The sequence below is a fragment of the Meles meles genome, chromosome 9 (assembly GCF_922984935.1).
Source record: "Meles meles chromosome 9, mMelMel3.1 paternal haplotype, whole genome shotgun sequence".
In the NCBI taxonomy this organism is placed as follows: Eukaryota; Metazoa; Chordata; class Mammalia; order Carnivora; family Mustelidae; genus Meles; species Meles meles.
The window spans coordinates 92,456,610-92,480,565 of record NC_060074.1 but is presented as its reverse complement, the minus strand read 5'-3'; the positions used below and the strand labels follow the sequence as shown (position 1 = coordinate 92,480,565).

The window sequence follows — 23,956 nt, the reverse complement described above, 5'->3', positions numbered from 1 at the left end:
AGAAACAGTTGTTAATCATAGTACATAGGTAAAGAGCACACACCATCGTGGTCTAAAACTTAACTGGCATGATTGCATAACTTCTTTAAAAAATTTAATTTAATTCATTTTTTTTCAGTGTTCCAAAATTCATTGTCTATGCACCACACCTAGTGCTCCATGAAATACATGCCCTCCTTGGAGGCGAACCATAAGAGACTATGGACTCTGAAAAACAACCTGAGGGTTTTGAAGGGTCAGGGGTGGGAGGTTGGGGGAACAGGTGGTGGGTGATGGGGAGGGCACGTTTTGCATGGAGCACTGGGTGTTGTGCAAAAAGAATGAATACTGTTACGCTGAAAAAATTAATAAAAAGGGAAAAAAAATCAAAAAAAAAAGAGATCCTATAAATAAAGTGCTATTAAATAAAAAAAAAAAAAAGAAAAGAAATACATGCCCTCCTTAATACCAACCACCAGGCTCACCCAACCCCCCACCTCCCTCCCCTCCAAAACCCTCAGTTTGTTTCTCAGAGTCCACAGTCTCTCATGGTTTGTCTCCCACTCCGATTTCCCCCAACTCACTTCTCTTCTATTTAGAAAACTTTACAAGATGGGGCACATGGGTGACTTAGTCATTTAAGTGTCTGACTCTTGATTTCAGCTCTGATCATAATCTCAGGGTCATGAGATAGAGCCCCACTTGGGCTCCATGCTCATCAGGGAGTCTGCTTGAGATTCTCTCTCTCCTTTTGCCCATCCCCTGGTTCTCAATTTCTCTTTCTCTCTAAATCAATCAATCAATCAGTCAAATCTTAAAAAAAAAATCTTTACAAGAACTCCAGTTTGATAGGGACTTTTTTTTTTTTTTTGGATAGGGACTTTTTGTCTAGTGAATTACTGAGAACTATAATTTAAGGAGGAAGTTTTCATTGTAAATACGCCTTTGAAGATTATTAAAATTTTAAATTAAAAGATATCTTAGAAACGTTAAATCCAACTTGCCTAACTTACTAATGAGAAACTGAAGCCTAGAGAAGCAAAGTGATTTATCTAAGAACACAAAGCTACTTAGTCGCAGAACTCAGACTGCAATCAAAATATTCTGGTCTTTGACTCAGTGTTTCTTTCAGGACATCCTACTGACACAATTAAATTTTTTTTTTAAAGATTTTATTTATTTATTTGACAGAGAGAGATCACAAGTAGACAGAGAGGCAGGCAGAGAGAGAGAGAGAGGGAAGCAGGCTTGCTGCTGAGCAGAGAGCCCGATGCGGGACTTGATCCCAGGACCCTGAGATCATGACCTGAGCCGAAGGCAGTGGCTTAACCCACTGAGCCACCCAGGCGCCCCACAATTAAATTTTAACAGACAAGTGTGTCTGAGGTTTCAAGGGGTTTTTCTACATATCTGAAGCTGTAAATGTTTAAAGAAAAAGAGTGAGAGAGGGCATATTGTTATTATCAAACCAAGAATGCACGTTCTTCCAGTTTATAGTTGCCAAATATGATCTGGGATGCCAGTTACATTGAATTTCAGGTAAACAACTTTTTTTTTCTTTTTTTTTTTTTTTTTAGCAAGTATGTCCCATGTAATATTTGGCTGTGATGTAAACCAAGTGATCCTGTATTTTCATTTGCTTAATATGGCAACGGTACTGAGTCCCTGCAGATGAATGAATCAGTAAATGACTATAACTGGGTTAGTAATTTCCACATGGAGAAGTAGGATAAGACATAATCCAAATTTGTGACTTTTTATGAAGAAAGGATAAAAGTATTGTACTTGTAAAAGGGCAGATACCAACATTACAACCTCATCCTGGACTTAGATATATTTGATATTAGTGCCAGCGGTTGCCAACACTGAATGCTCTCCCTGTACCAGACACTTTACAATAACTGTCTAGAAATTGTCATTTGATGCTCACACAACCTAGATGGCCAAGGACTATTATTATCCTCTTTATATATGAGATAAGTTAGTTTGGGTTTTGATCTACAGAGGCTTATTTCTTGTTCATGCTGTGTCTCTCAGGGCGAAGAGGCAGTCCTGCATTGTGGAACCACACTGAAGGGGAAGCCTCTGTCCAGGACATTGTGAGTCTCGTGTGCAGAGAAAATAGATCATGGTGGATCTCTGCCAGCGGAACGCTACTGCTTTTAAGTGACACAGGCCACTTTGGTTCAAATGTCATTGGCTATAGCAAAAGGCACACGCAAGCTTAAGAAAATGAGGCAAGAGAGTATAGTTCTTTGCCAGGTTAGAGTGGCAAATATTTTGAGCAACAGTGCCATGTACAGTAATGGAAAGCTGAGGTGCTGAACAGTTAAGGGATTCACCCACTGTCACCTGGTAGTATTTTTGACTTGAGCATTCTGAGTCCATATCCTGGGTTTTTAACCCTCTACTACACTGTCTTCTTGCTATGTGGGGACAACAGCCTGGAAGTAACCTATGTCTGTTAGCATGCACACTGAGCACGTCGATTGTGATCAGAGAGGATCCTGGGAATTGTGTCATGCCGGAGGCTCCTTGACAACCTCCCTGTGAGGCCAGCTTCAGAAATACCAGGAGGTCACATTGGGGGCTTCCCTTTCTGCCCTATGTACACTACTGTAATTGAAGCAGAATGTCTTTTTAGTTGTGCTATATAGGGTTTTAAAAAATGCATAAATAGTGTCCTGCACTTTAAATAAGATCCATTAGCAAAGCCCAGACACTATTAGCCAGTGAAATGACTTTTGGGTTCCAGATGTTTGTACAGTGTTTTCCTGTGATTCCCATGATTGCCACTGAGTGGTTACACCTCCTTTACCAAGCTGAATAATACATCACACTTAAACTGACATCTCACCAGAGACAGAGTGCTTCTGGAAGGCCTTGGAGAGACTGAGCTGTTGAAAATGAATGGATATTAAAGTGAAATATTAGGCCACATAGTAGAGCATGGCTTGTTGCATAAGAATGTTAAAATGATGTTATTGGCAAGTTGGAGAACACAATAAGCAGAAAATGATTATAACAGCTAGGAAAAATGACGTCTTACAAAAAATTCATTTATTACCTTAAATGGCTTGTTCATAATTGTAAACATTTTCCCATTGTGGTAAGAAAACATAAATCTTTTTTTTTTTCCTTTTGTGCTCAGGTAGGTGATTTTTTTCTTTTTTCTTTTTTAACATCCTTTCAAAACTGAGATCTATTTGCATTTTTCTAATTGATGAGAGAAATAAATTTTACTCAAATCAGCATCAAGTGAATCCAAAATTTGCATATGGTATTTCTGAGAAGGGATTCTAAGAACTCTTGCCTGGTCATGTAATTTTACAAGTTCACTTTATGGCACATAATTTTACCATAAACAGCCACTTTCCATTCAAGCATTTAAGTCATTCAGGGCGAGGTTTTATTGAAGTAGCATTAGGAAAAATCCCTGAGGTCCAGTCTTTGAAACTTTTCCTTCTGGAAACGCATATAAACTTTAAAGACGAGGCTGGTATTGGCTCTACATCCCATTACGTATTCTTCTCCAAGCAGGGCAGGGCATTTTTATTTGTGAGTCAGTATGTTATGGGATAACTTCATTCCTCTTTTTAAGAATAAGCCTATCATAGAGAACAATACCCAGAAGTCTAAGGGTATGTGTTTTAATACACCCTCTTCTCCTTTGCTGAACGAATATACTCATTTTCAAACATGGTTTCCAGCATGATTTACTGGACTTCAGGTGCCATAGCAGAGCCAGCAAACATGCAGCTGGAGGTTGTTACGAGTATGAGGATGAGGAACGCAACAGAGTCCTTGTTCTTAGCCTTAGCTCATGTTGAAATCTCCTATAGAGATTCACAAACTCCTGCTGCCTGGGTGGCATTCCTAGCGCTTCTGATTGAACTGGTTTGGAGTCCAACCTGGGCCTTGGGATGTGAAGCCTCCCCAGGGGTTCCTAATGTACAGCTAAGACTGTGAATCTCCAGCATCAGAATGGAGGGAGAAAAAAATGTGTGTTCAAGAGTGGCACAGACAGGGAGATTGGGCAGACAGGAAGGGCCTTGTTATTTTCTGATAGAATTGCCAGTAACCTGTTTCTCCTCCTCCTTCTCTGCCTGCTGGTATCTTTCTCCTCTTTTCCCCAACAATATACAGAGTCCCTACTATGTGACAGTGTCCTACATGGATTCCCTTATTGAGTCCTCAACACAAACACATGCTTTAGATAATATTACTCCTGTTTTGCAGGGGAGGATGTGGATGGTCAGACAAGTTTAGCCACAGGAACAGTGGTACATATTCATGATGGCTTTGTGCTTGTGTCTCTGCTTTAAAGAGTCCAACCCAGCAATGTAGTTTGTTCTTTTTATGACCCTTAGATCAGTAGGTGTTGAATTTCTGATTTTATTTATTTATTTATTTATTTATTTTGCATTTCAATTTGTGTTTGTGAAACGAAGATACTGTTGCAAATTCTTCTTCTAGTATTTTCTCTCTGGTTTCTTATTATTGAATAGAACCCACTCCGTAGGCAGCCACCAGGTGAGATCAAGTATCCTTTTCTCTTCATATACAAATAATCCTAATCCTGGTAACAGTTAGCTATTGACATTTTTTTACACCATAACCAAAGCTTCCCAAATTCTACTCTGACGTTCTATCAGTGGGTTTGGTCAAGTCTAGTAAGTAGTGATGGGGGCAATGAAGATGTCTGAAATGATGAGTCGCCATCCTTAGACTCCATGTTGACATAGGGAATCAAGATGGTTAAAATGAAAGTGGAAAGAACAGTCCCAGTTTCTACGACAAATCCTCTGTAGTCAGACACTGGCAGTTACATAGGAACCGTTTCCTCCTTCTTATGAGTAAACTTGCTTTTTGCAGTGATCCTCTTGACTTTTGAATCTCAAGTTCCTATGTATGTGTTTGCCAGAATTTTGTACACATTCACATTATTGTTTAATAACATTCTTAGTCTAATGCAACACTCCTATGTATTTTATAAAATAAAACTATTTCTAGCATGCACACAGATCATGAACAGCTAATAAGTGATGAGGGAGGGAAAAAATTAAGGAGTGGAGAGATTCTGGAAGTATTTTGTGATATAAATGCAGTGGATTGCTGGTGTGGATAGATTATCTGTCTTCCTATCTCTCTATTTTGCTTGTGGGGGAAAATATGAGAACAAAACTCATCTCCTTCAAAATTTATTTTGTATCTCCTTAGGAAATTTTGACAACTCAATGTTATGACTTTATATAAACATAGCAGGAGAAGTAGTTTTTTTGGTTTTGTGTCCCCCATATGATGAGAGCAGACAGTGATCACTTTCATCCACAGTGTGACCATGTTCGCTGCCAAAGAGGAAGTCACAAAATGATTCCCTACCACTGAGGGAGATTATAGGAGTAGTGTCTTTAACCAATGAAGGTTATTAAACATAGAATATAAGGACATATGATATATCTTCTAACAATTGCTCCTAATGACAAAAGTTCATTGTCATTAAAAATCACCTCAAAAATTAATTTAGTCCCATGGGGCTTCTATTATTCTGAACATTTTGAAAATATCTCTATTGCATATATTTTTCACAATTACTACATCAAGATATTTCTACTTCTGAAATAACTGCATACCTTAAAATGTTTGGATTTTAATTTTTGGCCTGAACATATTCGGTGATAAGACCAAAATGCTACACTAAATTTGAACAATCTTCAAAAGTTCTGTGTGGAGGAGTTATCTCTCTGAATAGTCATTCTTTCTCTAAATAATTAAGGACCGGTTTGCACTTGTTGAGGAAGCCCTCATTAGCTGGGGATAAAGGCCTACTCAGTAAGAGAGAAGCAGTAGACGTATGTTTTGGAACTCATGAATCCTTCTATGTTCTTAAACCTTGTTATCTGTAGTAATAGGAAACAGCAGAGGCCTTGAGTCGCTCTCTCTCATTTAGACTCTCAGTCTTCAATTCCATGTAGAATAAGCATTTGCTGTATTCATAGGAATTCCGAAGGACACTCTCCCTGAGGAATTTTTGAGTTAGACTCTCTTCACTGCACAAGGTCACAGTAGATCTGGAAGAGATAAAAAGGAATTCCTTCTAGTTTTTGTTTTCTAAATGACAAGTCAGAGTACGTGTTTCCTTTGCTACTGTCTCTGATACTGAAATAAGTGTTGCTTTCTTTCTGAAGTAAGTCTTTCTTTCTTGCATTCCAACTTACACAGTTAGGCCCAGCTGACATATCATCATGTATCTTTCTTACTCCATCCTGTTAGTACTTAACTTCACATGCCTCGTGTTTGGGAGGGGAACAGATACAGAGCAAGGAGCTGTTTACACATAATCAGCGATGCCAAATGATGTTAATAAGGAAGAGTGACTATGATTACAGCAAACTGACAAAAGCTTTAAAGATTCACTCTTATAAAATGGGAGAGCAAGTTGGGAAATAGCCAGGTGGCCGAATATCTACATGAGATTGAAATATAATAGGACTAGATGTGTAGTGGTCTTTGGAGACAAATCCAAAAGGAGAATTTTATTTTGAACAATAAAAGTTACATTGGAGGGACGCTTGGGTGGCTCAGTGGGTTAAAGCCTCTGCCTTCAGCTCAGGTCATGATCCCAGGGTCCTGGGATCGAGCCCTGCATCGGGCTCTCTGCTCAGCAGGGAGCCTGCTTTCTCCTCTCTGCCTGCCTCTCTGCCTACTTGTGATCTCTGTCTGTCAAATAAATAAAATCTTTTAAAAAAATTTTAAAAAAGTTACATTGGAATAAGAATATCACTTTATGATTAGTCTTTGAAGGACTGCTGTCTTGTGCCTGCCGAAGCTAGGCAATGTTTCATAAAAAGATGCATTACTTACAGTTAATTTTTTCCACAACTCACCATATGATTGATCTAGTCATTCAAAAACTATGATGACTCTTCTCAATCTATACAGTCATGTCTCTGGCAAAACACAGTAATTCAGTTTGATCAGAAAATTTCTGCTTATATTTATAGAGTTAACTAGGGTGAGTTAAGCGAAAATCAGTAGTGAGAATTAGGACAGTGGCAGAGTGTGCTGTTTCCAATACTCTTGATTTCATATCATTAAAACCATACAGAATAACCCAGTGTAGAACCTGGGACACATATGGCCCCTAAAGGCCCTTTGACTCGGTTTTATCCATGACCTTCACTAACATCTCAGATTTCTTTAATAGTCAGTTTAGTACCAAAGCCCAGGGATGGTATTAACTCGGGTTTATGTTATTGGAGTTGAATTTAAAAACACTACATCTGAGGGGGGATGTCAGCAAGATGGCTGAATAAGGCCCTCCTTACTCCTATGCCCCCATTAACAACAATAATTTGGCATCTTCCCCCAGTCAAAAGTGTGTTTGTAAGAGATATGGGATTCAGATAGGCACTGTGAACCCCCAGTGCAGTCTAAGCATGAAGAGAAGAATTTTGAGAAAAGATATCTGCATCTAGGCTGCTCACTTGCCAACCACTGTCCCAGTGATAAACCTGGAGACAACTCCACGCCCCTGAGGATTCTGTTACTTTCCCATTTGGCTTTGGTCTATTGCCAGCACCATACCCAAAGGAACCCAGGAAGACTCTTGTTCATCTGAATGTTGAGCAATATGTCTACAGACGTCCATCCTGACAGTAGATCCTGAATTGCCCCATGAACTGGCTCCAGTCCGCCTTAGTCAGAGTCCAGAGGCCCCTGGAGAACACTAAATTAGACATTCACTATGGATGAAAGAGACTTTGTGAAAATCCAGGAGTCTGGTGGAATTTCCAGCACATTATTGGAGCAAAAATAATCCAAGATTGAATGTTTTAACACAGTAAAGACTAGAGGAGGCGAGTGCTATGCCAAATATGAAGAGAGCGATGCAAAGACTTTGAGGAACATGAAAATCAAAGAAACGTGACACTACCAAGGGAACAATAATTTTCCAGTAACCAAGTCCCAAATCATGGAGATCTACAATTTACCTGATAAAGAACGCAAAGTAGGCACTCTAATATGGCTCAGTGAGATACAAGAAAATGCAGAAAGACAATTCAATGAAATAAGGAAAACAATTCAAGAACAACATGAAAAGTTTAACAAAGATGTAAAAATCATCAGAAAACATCAAATAGATTCTGGATCTGAAGAATACAATGAATGAAATGAAAACTGAGACAGAAGACATTGACAGTATAACAGATTAGCAAAAGAAAGAAGCTGTGAAATACTAGACAGGAGCTCCTAAATTATGAGTTAGAGGAGGAAAAAGATAAAAGAATTTTAAAAAAAGCCTACATGAACTATGGGGTCCAGTGAGAGAAACAATCTGTGAATTCCTGGAGTCTAAGAAGAAGACGATGGGGAGAGAAGGGCAGAAAGCCTAATTAAAGAAATAATGTCTGAGAATGTTCTAAATCTGGGGAGAGCATTCTAAAGACAAATTCACAAAACTAATAGGTCACTCCAAAATTTCAATCAACTATGTTCTCCAAGATATATTGTAATATAAAACTGTTTAAAACCCAAGAGAAAGATAATTTTTTAAAGCACCAAGAAAAAGATTTCTCTCCCAGAAGGGGAATACTTCTCCCTGCAAAGACTATTTCAATGGATTTCTCAGCAGAAACTATGCAGACAAAGAGAGAGTAGGATAATATATTTAAAGTGCCAGAAGGAAAAAACTCCCAACCAAGAACACTTTACCTGGCAAAGATGTCCTTCAGAAGTGAGGAAGTTCATCGCCTCTAGAACTACCTTACAAGAAACGGTGAAAGAAATTCTTCAAGCCAAAAGAAAAGGTGCCAATTAGTAATATGAAAATATATAAAAGTATATTTGAAATGTATATATTGAAAGTATATATGAAAGCACACTCGTAAAAAGTGCTATCGTGAGTGCTGTGAAGTGTGTAAACCTGGCGATTCACAGACCTGTACCCCTGGGGATAAAAATACATTATATGTTCATTAAAAAAAAAAAAATTTGGAAGGGGAGGCGAACCATGAGAGACTATGGACTCTGAAAAACAACCTGAGGGTTTTGAAGGGTCAGGGGTGGGAGGTTGGGGGAACAGGTGGTGGGTAATGGGGAGGGCACGTTTTGCATGGAGCACTGGGTGTTGTGCAAAAAGAATGAATACTGTTACGCTGAAAAAATAAATAAAATGGAAAAAAAAACTAAATGCAAACAAACAAATGAAATTAAATGGGACAATAAATAAAAAAAAAGTAAGTATAAAGTCAAATTCAGTATACTCTAATACTATCATATGGTGGTATGTTAACCAATAACTCTAGTATAAAGCATAAGAGACAAAAATATAAAAAATAAGTATAGTTGCACATTTTTTGATAAATACATAATATAAAATGAGGTAAAGTGTGATACCAAAAACATAAAAGGGGAGTAATGTGTAGAGTTTTCCTTTGTCATCAAAGTTTAGCTGTTACCAATGTAAAATAGACTGTTATATCTGTTGGATGGATTATGAAAGCCTCACAGTAATCACAAAGCAGAAACCAACAGTAATACACAAAAGATGAAAGAGAATCAAATCATATCACTACAGAAAATTATAAATTCATAAAGGAACAGCAATAAAGGAACTATAAAACATCCAGAAAACAATGAATTTGATGACATTGGTAAGTCTTTGGCAGTCAAAAATTACTTTAAATGTAAATACATTTAATTCAAAAATCAAATATATACACACAGTGGAATATTATTCAGCCATGAGAAATAAGGAAATTCTGCCATTTGCAACTACATAGATGGAACTGGAGAGCACATGTTACGAAATCAGCCAGACAGACACAGACAGATACCATATGTTATCACTTATCTGTGGAATCTAAAAAAGTCATACTTCTAGAGACAGAGTAGAATGGTGGTTGCCAGGAGCTGGAGATAGAAGAAATGGGGAGATTGGTCAAAGGGTACAAACTCCCAGTCTAAAGAGGAATATATTCTGGGGATCTAATGTCCACCATGGTGTCTATAGTTAACTATATTGCTATATGTTGTATGTTCTTATTATTTAAAAAAGGTAATTATGTGGAGTGACGGAAGTGCTAACTAACCCTATGTGTTAATCATTTCACAACGTATATATGTATCAAATCGTCATATGTACCTCTTAAACTTCACACAGAAAATAATACTGTGAGTCTCTTGTAGAAAGTAAGAAAGCGTAACATTGATATTATAGATTAAAACTTTCCTTTCTAAATGGAAAATGGTGTTATTAATAATAATACCCCATGGGCAGAACTATGATAGTTATTTTAATAAGCTTTTTTAATGAAAAAAATACTTAAAAATTTTAAGCTAAACATTGAAATTCAGTAGGGGTTCCATGAGTAAAAACAAAAATTGTTGTAGTGGGCAAGGCACTATAAAGTTTAGAGGACATGCTGAGAGTCAGCGATAGATGAAAAGCAAGTAGAAGTTCTTTTAGGCCACTTGTTGTATCACTAAATGAAAAAAAAATGATGCAAAAGCTTTATCCTACTTTTCTAGCAACTGAGATACTTTGAGGATCATAAATTTGAGTAAGTCAGACTCAAAATAATCATAATATAAATTTTAAAATAGGTTAATATTGTATAGATGGTATGTATAGTTTCTGGAAATGCAATAATAAATATAAATCAATTTTAATCATAGAACTTATCACAAAGTAGAATACTTGGTTCATGTTAGTGCTGACATGCTAGCCAACCAGTTTTCAGCTACTGTGTGTTAAACTAAGGGCGTTAAAAAAAATATGTACATTGATAAATTCATTCCATTAACTCTTGTATTATATTTTAGAGGAAAAATACTCCACTCCACATTTGCTTTTTTCTTTTTTAGAGAGTTAGAGAGAGGTAGGGGAGGGACAGAGGGCAAGAAAGAGAGAATCCCAACCAGGCCAACTTGGGGTTCGAACTCACAACCCTGAGATCATGATCTGAGCCAAAATCAAGAGTCGGGTGCTTACACTGACTGAGCCACTCAGCTGCCACTCCATTTCATGTTTTAAATGTATCATTTTCAGGTTGGTGAATAGTGTTTTCTATATAGATTGGCCAATTAAAGGGAGCTGTAAACTTTCCAGGGTTTACAAATACTATCAAATTCTTAAATCATACAGATAACTCTTGCCCCTGAAATTGACTTTCGCAGCTGTAAAATTGATTTTTTGGGGGGTCTTGAATCTGATCCAGCATCCCAGCTAATTGGAAAACCATGCTTGTGATATAGCATGTCTTTAAAGTGGTCAAGATAGCAGATGGTCTCTAAAGCAAATTAAAAGCTAACAAGCCCAGTTGGGGCACGTCTGACAGCAACACTTAAAATGGAAAGGGAAAATGGACACAGTTCTGCTACTCTGACAATGGCAGTCTGTTACATACACCCAAAGCATGTGCCTTTTGGCAAATAGTCTGTTATTAAAGGTCAGACTCCTGCCTCTGGTGTGTCTCACTTAAGTCTCCTCTGTATTCCTCATCTAGGATTTATATATGCAATCTTTCAATTTAAAAGCTCTGTTTTGTTTTGTGTGTTTTTTTTTTAAAGATTTATTTATTTATTTTAGAGAGGGAGAGAGAGAGAGAGCATGCACACACAAGTGGGAGGGGCAGAAGAAGAGGGAGAGAGATTCTGAAGCAAATTCTGAGCCAAATGCAGAGCCCAATGCAGGGCTTGATCTCACAACCCTGAGATCATGACCAGAGCTGAAACCAAGAATCTGACTCTCAACTGACTGTGCCACCCTGGCAGCCCTCGATTTGAAAGTGTTTTATGCTCTATAGCACATTCAGGTCACAATAATCGTTCTTTGCTCCCCTCCGCAAAATAATTTCCTGACATCTCTTTGCCTGTAGTCATCTCCCCATCATACCCTGGTGTCTATAAAACCAGGAAGTTTAACTGTGGGGAAGAGGCTCTACATTGACTCAGTCTCACTGCTTGAGATGGGTAAGTCTAGGCAATATGACATGGCAGAAGGGGTTTGAGCCATGTTACTTGTGTCAGAGACAAGGGCCATTTACTTTCGTTTGCTTACTCAGCACTGGGAGGAGACATGATAGGAAGCTTGCAGATTAGAATTCTCTTTCCCCTCAAGCAAACATCATGGGTGTTCACTGGGGAGGATGATTCCATTACTTTTAACCAAGACATTTTGACAAGTTCACAGGAGCCTCCCATGGCTATTTTGTAGGAAAATAAGAAGAATATATTTCTTGTTAAGGTTTAGTTGGCCACCACACAATTCAGGCACCCTACGTTGGCCTCAATAAAGGAGTTAGTCCTATTTGCCTGCATTTGCCTTGAGAGGTCTAGATAGATATTTCACAGTATTCATTTCACTTTGGTGACATGATATCAAAATTATCAGTTGCTTAAGTTTTTCTTGAGCATCATATGAAACATGCTAGACATTTCTTTGTCCTCTGGACTTAAATATTTTGTTAGCAAGATTTAGTATATTCATTCTTTATCTCACATCATGTACTAGGAATGCAGTAGGCACTTGGAAAATATGGATTGACCAACTGGTTATTTGATGAACCCATGACACTGTTGGTTTCATTAAATGATCAAGAAAGCTGCATTGTTACCACTTATCCAGTATGCTATATTTTGGAATATGACTGCACATTCCTGGCTATTTGTTTTATTTTGATTCATTCTTCAGTACATTTCCACTCTACAAATAGCTGCAAAAATCTGAATATTTTTCAGTAGGATTATTCAGAGATCAAATGTCATTTGGGGAGGGGTGCCTGGGTGGCTCAGTGGGTTAAGCCTCTGCCTTCAGCTCTGGTCATGATCTCAGGGTCCTGGGATCAAGCCCTGCATAGGGCTCTCTGCTCAGCAGGGAGCCTACTTCCTCCTGTCTCTCTACCTGCCTCTCTGCCTACTTGTGATCTCTCTCTCTCTGTCAAATAAATCAATAAAACCTTCTAAAAAATGTCATTTGGGGAAAGTCTAAATGACTAATGGTTTTAATTTCTCATTTGGATACATTTTATTATAATGCAGGTACAACTTCCTTTGGGCACCCTATCAATTTGAGGAGATAATATTTTGACTCACTAGAGTTTTTCGTTGTTTTACTCAAAGCCTGCTGAGAAATACCTGCCACTAGCCATGTAAATGGAAATTAAAAAAAAAAAAAAAAAAGAAAAACGACTGATTTTATCTGTTGTGGAATGCATGTACTTCTTTGCAACTTAGCCACTTGATTCGGTATGGCATGTATGTGTGTTACAATGAAGAAATAGACATGGGTTTTCTGCTTAGTACAAATTCTTGCTTTACTACCTTTTATATTTCATGAGTCAGTGCCAGTCATAACCTTTTTGTTGTTTGTAGCTTGTATTAACTTTGTAGGAACATGGTGGCTGCTTGCCTCACAGGTAAGGGAACTGACACTTCTATTTCTCATTTGCTTGGTCAAGGTCATTTAGTGGATGAAGCTGAGAAGTGGACCAAAGCCTTTTCCGCTAGACTCTGATGTTCATTCTCTGTTTACTCAGAAGCATTACTGTACCTTTAAAGTTCTACATTCCATAGTTCTTGACTGTTGAGCTTTTAAAGACTTTTGGAGGGGAACCTGAGTGTCTCAGTTGGCTAAACATCAGACTGTTGATTTCACCTCAGGTCGGGATTTCAGGGTTGTGACATTTAGCCCCAAGTCAGGCTCCGCAATCAGTGGGGAGTCTGGTTGAGACTCTCTCTCTTTCCCCTTGCCCCTGCCCCATGCGAGCTCTCTCTCTCTCTCTCTCTTTAAAATAAATAAATAAATCTTTAAATGGTTTTGGAATTTCTTTGAGACATGAGAGAAGCAGTCCTCTGACCCTTGCTGAAAGTGAGGACATGGGACTCTCCTGATCTCTGGGTCACCGTGACCATGCGGTCAGGCCCCTGTGCAGTGCTGATTAGTGTAGAGAGGGGGAGATGGAACTTTTTGAATAATCTTTTATTCAGCTATGAACAGCTTCTTCCAGAGGCTGTCTCTCTGGGAGAAATCCCACGCAATGGTTGCTTTTACTCACGTGCTTTGCATTTTCTATGAACAATTTGGCAACTGGAAAATATACACAAGATGAAAATCCAATAATTCTACAGGGGGAAGGAAATTATAGAGGAGAAATATATTTCACTTCCTCCCTCTCAGGTACTATTGATCTTTTTAAAATTAAGACACTGACACTTGAGTTTGATCTCCAAACCAAAGGTGAGAACATCGTCTCTGACAAGTCAGACTTCTGCCCCTGGGCTGGCCATCAGTCTGGACTGTGCTGCCAGGCCTTTAACCTCTCCATCTTTGATGCAGCAAAGCCTAGAATAAAGCAAAGACATAACTGTGAGGACATAATATGAAAGGCTCCCTCATTTTATGGCCCTGGAATATCATGGGCTCTTGGGTTGTAAGGGAATGTTGTAAGGTTTTCTAAGCAATTCTCTGCCATATTTTTAATACAGACCCTCCTAATGAGCTGAGACTATATCCTATGTTCAGTTCAGCCTTGCAGGGCTAGGAGGAGGCCAGTATTGGAAATCTTCCCCAGACCCAGTTTAATCCCTGGGTTTTGTGGAATGTACATTTTCAGGAATTTGAAGGGTAGTGAATGTCATTTATTAAGTACCTACTGTGATAATTATTTCATAAACACGATAAACATGTATAAGTTGTACAAGTTTATGAGGTGGATGTTCTTACAGATAAGGAAGCTAAGGCACAGAGAAGAATAACGATCATGTTTATCGTTTATCACATTTACTCAGTTGTGGAGCTGGGTTTCCAGTCCAGGTTTGTCTCATTGGAAAGACCATGCTCTTATTGGATCATACCATGCTATTTGAAGAAACTTCGCGCTTAGAAAACTAATGTTTTCTTTTTTTCCCCCTCATAATTTTCTTATTTTTTTTCTTGGTTGAAACAATGCATAACTCTGTTTGCTGCTTACAGTTTCAAAGATTATGTTTTCTATCTTTGCTGACATTTTTGAAGTCTAAGTGAATATTTATATACAATGCCTCTTTCTTGCATTTTCTTCTAGATTTCAAGCAAATTTAATAACTCCAATTTAAACACAGATGCACAGAGAAACCTAGAACCTGTGTACACTAACATTTTTAATTTTACATCCTAAATTGAGTCCTTTTATCAGTGCTGAGATTTCTTGAACTAGAATGGGGGATGACGTTCTCTTTGATTCATCCTCATATCTACCCTATGATATCAGGGCTACTATGTGAGGAGAGGAGAGAAATTTGCCCCAAATGTCTCTGAAACTTTTGTTTTTATATTTACCTTCTTTATTTTTATTTATTTATTTATTTATTTTAAAGATTTTATTTATTTGACAGACAGAGATCACAAGTAGGCAGAGAAGCAGGCAGAGAGAGGAGAAAGCAGGCTCCCCACTGAGCAGAGAGCCCGATGCGATGCAGAGTTTGATCCCAGGACCCTGGGATCATGACCTGAGCTGAAGGGAGAGACTTTAACCCACTGAGCCACCCAGGTGCTCCTATTTACTTTCTTTAAATTACAAAAAGTTATTCAAGTATAATTAACCTACAGTGTTATAGATGATTCAGGTATATAATACAGTGATTCAACAATTCTATACGTTACTCAGAGCTCACTGAGGTAAGTGCACTCTTAATCTCCTTTATGTGTTCCATCCATCTGCTGCCAGCCTCCCCTCTGGCAACAACCAGTGCCTTCTCTGAATTTAAGCATCTTTTTTTTTTGTCTATTTTTGTTTGTTTGTTTTCTTAAATTCCATGCATCCTTATATTTATTTCAACATCATTTATAATAGCCCAGATATGGAAGCAACCTAAGTGTCCACTGATAGATAAATGGATAAAGAAAATGTGATTTCTATTACATAGCTACAAAAAAAGAATGAAATCTTGCCATTTGCAACAACATGGATGGACCTTGAAGGTATAATGCAAAGTGAAATAAGTCAGTCAGGGAAAGACACATACCATATGATTTCATTCTCTGAAACTATTTTTAAACATCATTTATAAAAACATCAGGCAGATTTGGATTTTGCCATTTGAGCATGTTAAAACTGCACCTGTGCATTTATGTCTAACCATGACATCACCCTCAGTATTCCCTGAGGAAGACAGGCTTCCCTGTTCTCAAGGCTTGTTTCATCTCTTTTGCTTCCCCCAAAGTCTCTTCCCCTAGTTCATTCTGAAGAATATTTATTCCTTCTTTACAGTTCTGCATAGGCATGCTTCCCTGACAACTGTCCCACTTTCTTAGTCCTATCTCCGTTTTATATTATACCTGCATCTGACTGTGAGTCTGTGTATTTCTGAATGTATGTATTCATGAACCTGTAGAGCAAATTCGCTTGGCACATCTCAGCATAAGCAGAAAACACTTCTATCTTTCTGAATCCAAGAAGCTAGCTAGCACAATGCATAGCACATAGTAGTCACTAGATGGTCTTACCAATTAAAACTAAGCACTCTAAATTTCAGAATTATATTATGAACTTGGTTTATGAAATCCTGGTTGGTTTCACTAAAGAGAAAGATGTACTTCTCAAGGAAGCTGAATACTGAACATCAGTATTCTGTTGGGACAGCTGGCACAGTGAAGAAATTTTGCAGCCATTTTTTTATTAAGGCAAAATCTAATTTTGGTTTCCTACTTCTTAATAACAAAAGTTTATAGCTTATTATTTTAAGAACTTAAAAGGAAAAAAATCACTAAGATAGCATATAAATAATAAAACCATTAAAACTGAATTTCAGTATCCCTTGACATAGACATTATTCTCAGCTAGTCAGTTAGAAAATGTTGTAACTAGCAAGAGACATTTTTTTTTCTTGTATATGTGTCTTTGTATTCTAATGAGATGAAAAAATCTTGGCTACAGAACTCACAGAAGACATATTGCTTCCTTTGTAATACAACTTTAATGGTTCTTATGGAGATAGAGTACAAAGTCAGTGCTATATGGCTCTAGACCCAGGTTGGCACGCTAAGACTTATGGGTCAAATCAAACCCACCATCTATTTTTGTGCAGTGTGGGAATGAAGGATGATTTAAAGCATTTTTACATCATTGAGAAAAATCAAAAGAAGAATTATATTTCATAGCTTGTGAAAATTATATAAAACTCAAACTTTAGTGTCTATAAATAAACTTATATAGGCACATAGCCATAGCCATTCATTTATATATTGTGTGTGGTGGTTGTTGGACCACAGTGAAAGAGCTGAGTAGTTTCCACAGAGGTATTATGGCTCACAACTCTAAAATATTTACTATCTGACCCTTTATGGAAAGTTTGCCAATCTGTCCTCTAAAAGACATGCTTCTAGTGCTTCTTCCACATCCATTTATCTTGGGAGAAATGTACAATCAATCAACACTTCCTTGCTACACTGGACAGTCTGTGTTCAGGATCTCACTTGGTTATATGAGAAATCAATGTGATTCAGTTCTAGAGTTTCTGATAAATCTAGCTGTGTTATAAAAATAAACAGGGTTTAAATGTAGCCTCTATTCTTGTTTGTCTTGCACATTTCAATAAACAAGGATGAATGGAAAATACTCCTACAAGACTCAATAGTATGTCACAGAGATAATGGGAATTTATTAAACTGAAGTATTTTCATTTCCAGTAACCCACTAATTATTCCTAGTTGTCATCCAGCTCTGCACCCATCAAAATACATTTGTTTTTACGATTCCAGGAAAAAGGTAGATATGGGCTGGAACAAGAAATTCAATATTTGGCTTTGCCTTTACAAAATGGTCTCATATTTGAGCATCTACGAAGACAGAAGCTTTGGGTTTGCAAAAATGAGGTTTTGTTGAGTGAAAAGATTTTACAAACCAATCTCATATCTGAGCCTGAAGAAGGTAAAAGCAGAGTCAAGCCTCAGTTTTTGGCATTTTGCTATTAGCTATTCAAGGAGAAGGGTGTATTATAATCACAAGTTTTGCTAGGAAAGGAAGGAGAACTAGGAACTTCTCTTGTTGCTAAGGGGTGAGGGTAGATAGGAGAACAGAAAGGCAGGAATGCACAGCATCTGGCAATATTTTTGTTGTATTCCTTACCTCCTCCCGTAGGCTTTAACCAATGGTTGGTGATAGAAATATTCAGTTAAGTGTAGGGACATGAAAGAGCAAGTCCTTAGCCTCCAGCAAAGCTTACAATGCCTGGGGTCTCAGGACACCATATTCAACATGGCAGAATCCACACATTCAAGTACACTCTGCACCCAAGGAAAGACCCAGGTGGCCCAGCCTGGGAAATCTTTCTGCCCCATAATGCGGGGACCAATAAAGTCTTCTACAGTTTCAGATAGAATAAAATAAGCAGACAAAAATTACACTGTGAGAACTCTGAGAATTAAACTGCTCTTGGAACCATAGTAGAAAAGTAGGACCCATGTGATAAACCTAAACAGAGTGACTTCCTGCTAAAATCAAATATTTTAATAGGACATAGAGCTTCATAGCATAATAGACAATATGTCCAGAATGCCATAAAACTCACTTAACATAGTAAGAACCAAGGGGAAAAAAACTCGAATAAGAGAATCAACTGACAGCGACATTGAGAAGAATCAGACATTAGAATTATCTGACAAGGATTGTAAAGCAGCTATTATAAATGGCTCTAACAATACATTATAAAATCTCTTGAAATAAGGAGAAAATCAAAATTTCAGAAAAGTAATGAAAGTTATAAAAATATCACCAAATAAAAAGGATAGAACTGAAAAATAAAATAACAAAAATTTAAGAAAATATTGGGTAAGCTCAGTAGAAGGCTTCCATTTTTTAAATCTTGGAGCCATATAAGCTTATTGGAAGAAATAGTAAAATTAAAAGCAAAAACTTAAGTAAATATTTTGCAATGCCTATTGCAATATGCATGTCTAGCATGGTGACCATGAGGTTAATCTGTAGCTATGGGGAAGGCGGTCCAATCTCAGTTCTTGCTGCCATCAACCAAAGTGAGCTTGTCAAGAGGTATTCTGCCATGCCAGCTTCAGGGGCCCTTATCTTGTGCAGATTGGTGAGACGGCCACCCACTCTTTGATGGACCTGACCTGCTCAACTCCCCAGAAAGTCACATAAATGAAACTCTCTAAGTGAATGTGAGGACAAAACAATATAGGTGAGGTAATATGAACAATAGAGAGAAATGGAAGATTTAAAACAAAAACAAAAACAAAAATCTGAAGAGACTCAAGCACTTGTGGAACAATAACAAGAGATCCAAAAATTACACCATCAAGGAGAGGAGAAAGAGAGTGCGATTGAAAGACTATTTGAATAAATATAGCTAAAGCCTCCCCAAATAAGGTGAAGCTCACAAAACTACATATTCGAGAAGCTGAGTGAACCCCAAACAGATAAGCTCAAAGGCTTTCATGTCAAGACACATTATCAGTAAATTTTGGAAAGCTTAAGATAAGGAAAAAATCTTGGAAGCAAGCAGAATTAAATAGTACCTTACTTGTAGACAAATGCTAAATCAAATAACAGTGTATTTTTCATGTGAATCAATGAAGGCCAGAAGGAAATGGTATATTATTTTTTCTTTCAGTACTGAAAGAAATGTCAAAACAAATTGTACAACTTATGTAACAATCATTTAGAAATGAAAGAAAATAAAGATGATTTCTAATTACATAAAGTTAAAAGAATTTGTCTCCAGCCCCCAAAGATTGGCTATTGGAAATTTTCCAAACAGAAATGAATAAAACAAGTTTTGGAGCATCAGGGAAAAAGAAACCAACAGAAAGATCAGAGTGATGAAAATATACAATAGACTACTTTTTCTGACAAGTTTAATAAATCATATTTGATAATTGAAGCAAATATTATTACATCAGGCAATACTGAGGGCACATTAACATGTAAAAGTGGGGAACGAAAGGAAGCAAAAAGCAAATATGGTTTCCATACTTCACTCAAAGTGGTAAAATGTTGATACTAGTAAACAGTTTTAAGTCAGAAAAATATATTGAATACTCAAAGCTGCCACCACAGAAACTATACAAAACACAAAGAAAAAATCAAGACGTGATGTCAAAATTAGTTCTAATAGTCTTTGGAAGGCAAGAAAAAAGAAATGGGGACATGAACCAGAGGAAACAAATAGAAAATAGAAAATAACACTAAATATATTAAATGCTAATATATCAATAATTATTTAAATGGAAATGGCCTAAACTAAGATTAGCAAAGTAGACCCAAATGACCAACTGTATGTGGTCTACATGAAACTCATTACAAATATAAAAGGTAGATTGAAAGCCAAAGAATGGAAAAACATATAACACGCACACATTAATTTTTAAAAAAGTATGAGTGGTACACTAATATCTGGTAAAATAGATTTTGAAGAAAAAAAATGCTGGAGATACAGAGGAGGAACATTACTTAATTATAGTTGAGTACTTTAGTGCTTCTCTCTAAGTAACTGAGGGAACTACAAAACAAAGTCAGCAAGATATAGATGATGTGAATGACATAGCCAACCAATGGAAAATAATATATATTGAACACTTCTTTCAGTACCTAGAATATATACATATATTTTTCAAGTGCTCATAAGACATTTACCATGACAGACAATATGCTGTGCTACAAAATAAACTTCAAAAAATTTAAAAGGATTGAAACTGCAGAATGTGGTCTCTGATCATAAGGGAACCAAACTAGTAATTAAGAATAAAAGACAATAGGAAAATCTTTAAACATGTGGAAGTTAAACAATACACTTATAAATTAATCAGAGAGCAAGGAGAAGCCTCAAAAGAGATAAATATACATAGAATTGAATAAAAATGAATATGCAACATATCAAAATTTATAGAACACAACAAAAACAGTGCCAAGAAGGAAATTTATAGCACTGAATATTTACATTAGAAACAAAGAAAATTTTCAAATCAATAACCTAAGTCCCTACCTCAAGACAAAGAAGAGCAAAATAAACCCATGCAAGGAGAAGGAAGGAAATAAGAATGATAACAGCAGAAATCAAGGAAACTGAATAGGAAAACAAAGTATAAAACAAAAAGGTGATCTTAAAACTAAATAAATTTGCTAAAACTATACTGAGAATGCAAACAAAAAAAAAAAAGAGGGAAGACACTGATCACCAATATCAAATGAAATTGGGGCTAGTACTACAGATCTTGCTGCCACTGAAAAGACAATAAGGACGTCCTACAAGCAACTTTATGCTCATAAATGTGACAACAGAAGAAATGGACCAATTCCTTGAAAATTCAGCCAAAGGGAAATAAGCCATCAAATGGCTAAAATTTAAATAGTTATGACCATGGAAGCAATTGAATTCATATTTAAAACTTTCCAAAAAAGAAATCTTCAGGTCAGACTGTTTCACTGGAGAATTCTATTAAACATTTAAAGAAAAAAATAACATCTCGTTTTTTCTGGAAAATGGAAAGGGGAACTGTAGACAAATATCTCTCAGGAAATTCAATGCAAAAATTCTCATTAAAATATTATTAAACAGATTCACACATTATATAAAAATAATTATATAGCTGAATCAAATGAGACTTATTGTATGTATGAGAGTCTTAACAAAAAATGGACAGAATATGTTTGTTGAAAATATAAGATGCTGACAATAGAAATTAAAGAAAATCTAAGTAGATGGAAAGAAGCATAGATTGGACCACTCAATTTAGCAAAGATGTCAGTCTCACCAAAGTGATGTATGGTTTTAATGCAATTCCTATCAAAATCCCAGAATTTTTTTTTGGCATAGACAGGCTTGCTTTAAAATATACACGGAAAGGTATAGGTCCTAGAATGGTTAAAACAACAATCTTGACAAAGAATAAGGTAGAGTCAATCAGTGCACTGATATTAATACTTCATATATAGCTACATTAATCAAAACTGGATAGCATTGGCAGGAGGATAGATATACAGATCAATACAACAGAACAGAGAACCTAGAAACTGATCACTAAAATAGGCCTGATTTTGATATATGTGCACAAACAATTAAGTGTAAGAAGGATTAAATTTTCAACAAATGGTGCTGGGAATCCATAGGCCAGAAAGTTGAAACCTCACACCTTATACAAAAATTAACTCAAAATGAATTGTTGGTTTACACCTCCAACAACCAGCTGGGCGGCGTGCAGATCATGCGTTACAACGGCGTCTCCCACACCACTGTGCCGGACGACTTCGAGGGCGTGTACACCATCCTGGAGTGGCTGTCCTATGTGCCAAAGGATAATCACAGCCCAGTCCCCATCATCACACCCACGGACCCCACTGACCGAGAAGTTGGATACTACCCGACCAAGGCTCCATATGACCCCCAGTGGCTGCTTGCAGGAAAGCCTCACCGACTCTGAAGAGATCCTGGCAGAGTGGATTCTTCGACCATGGCAGTTTCAAGGAAATCATGGCGCCTTGGGCCCAGACCGTGGTAACAGGACGAGCAAGGCTGGGGGGTATCCCTGTTGGAGTGATCGCCGTGGAGACCCGGACCGTGGAGGTGGTGCTACCTGCAGACCCTGCCAACCTGGATTCGGAGGCCAAGATAATCCAGCAGGTGGGCCAGGTGTGGCTCCCAGACTCGGCCTACAAGACAGCCCAGGTCATCAAGGATTTTAACCGAGAGAAGTTGCCCCTGATAATCTTTGCCAACTGGAGGGGGTTCTCCGGTGGCATGAAAGACGTGTACGACCAGATGCTGAAGTTCGGAGCCTACATCGTGGACAGCCTCAGGCAGTATGAACAGCCCATCCTGTCCTATATCCCACCCTACGCAGAGCTCCGCGGAGGCTCCTGGGTGGTCATGGACTCCTCCATCAACCCCCTGTGCATAGAATTGTACGCAGACAAGGAGAGCAGGGCGAATATTCTGGAGCCGGAGGACACGGTGGAGATTAAGTACCGAAAGAAAGATCCGATAAAGACCATGAGAAGGATCGACCCAGCTTACAAGAAGCTCGTGGAGCAGCTAGGAACACCAGGGCTCTCGGACAAGGACCGCAAGGACCTGGAGGGCCAGCTGAAGGCCCGGGGGCATCTGCTGCTGCCTGTCTATCACCAGGTGAGGGTGCAGTTCGCCAGCCTCCACGACAAGCCCACCTGCACGCTGGAGAAGGGTGCCCTGGCTGACATCTTGGACTGAAGACCTCGCGCACCTTTCTGTATTGGCGCCTGCGCCGCCTCCTGCTGGAGGACGAGATCAGGCAGGAGATCCTGCAGGCCAGCCCTGAGCCGAGCCACGTGCACATCCAGTCCATGCTGCGGCGCTGGTTCCTGGAGACCGAGGGGGCCGTCAAGGCCTACATGTGGGACAACAACCAGATGGTGGTGCGGTGGCTGGAACAGCACTGGCAGGCGGGGGACGGCCTGCACTCCACCATCCGCGAGAACATCAAGTGCCTGAACCGTGACTCCGACCTCAAGGCCATCAGAGGCCTGGTACAGGACAATCCAGAAGTGGCCGTGGACTGTATCGTGTACATGAGCCAGCACGTCAGCCCACCCGAGCGGGCCCAAGTCATTCACCTCCTGTCCACCATGGACAGCCCGGCCTCCACCTGACCCCAGCCCACTGCGCTCTCTTGCAGGACCATGGGCAAGAGAAACCATGCTGACCCGCCTACCGCAGGCCTCATCAGGACCTTGGGGGTTTGGTTAAAAAAAAAAAAAAAATCCTGGACATTTCTGCAGGGCTGCTGGCCTTCCACTCACTCCTGTCTCAATAAAAGGCTCAGGAGTGTCCCCTTCCAAACAAACAAACAAACAAACAAACAAAAAGAATTGTTGACTTATATACAAAATATAAGTGTATAAAAATACAGTAAAAATTCCCAAGTAAAAATTTAGAAAGTAAATAAAATCTTCAGAATCAACTCTAGGTGAAAAGTTCTTAGACATATCTCCAAAACAAGTATGAT

At 38.3% G+C, this 23,956-nt stretch overlaps 1 protein-coding gene across 1 annotated transcript; it reads left to right on the top strand.

Moving 5' to 3' along the window:
- Positions 1-18,949: 18,949 nt before the first annotated feature.
- Positions 18,950-23,751, top strand: LOC123950444 (acetyl-CoA carboxylase 2-like). Its single transcript, XM_046018221.1, is given in 4 exon segments — positions 18,950-19,010; positions 22,086-22,233; positions 22,377-23,176; positions 23,179-23,751. Coding segments are annotated over 4 exon segments (1,431 nt in total). The 3' UTR covers positions 23,601-23,751.
- The last annotated feature ends 205 nt before the right edge of the window (positions 23,752-23,956 follow it).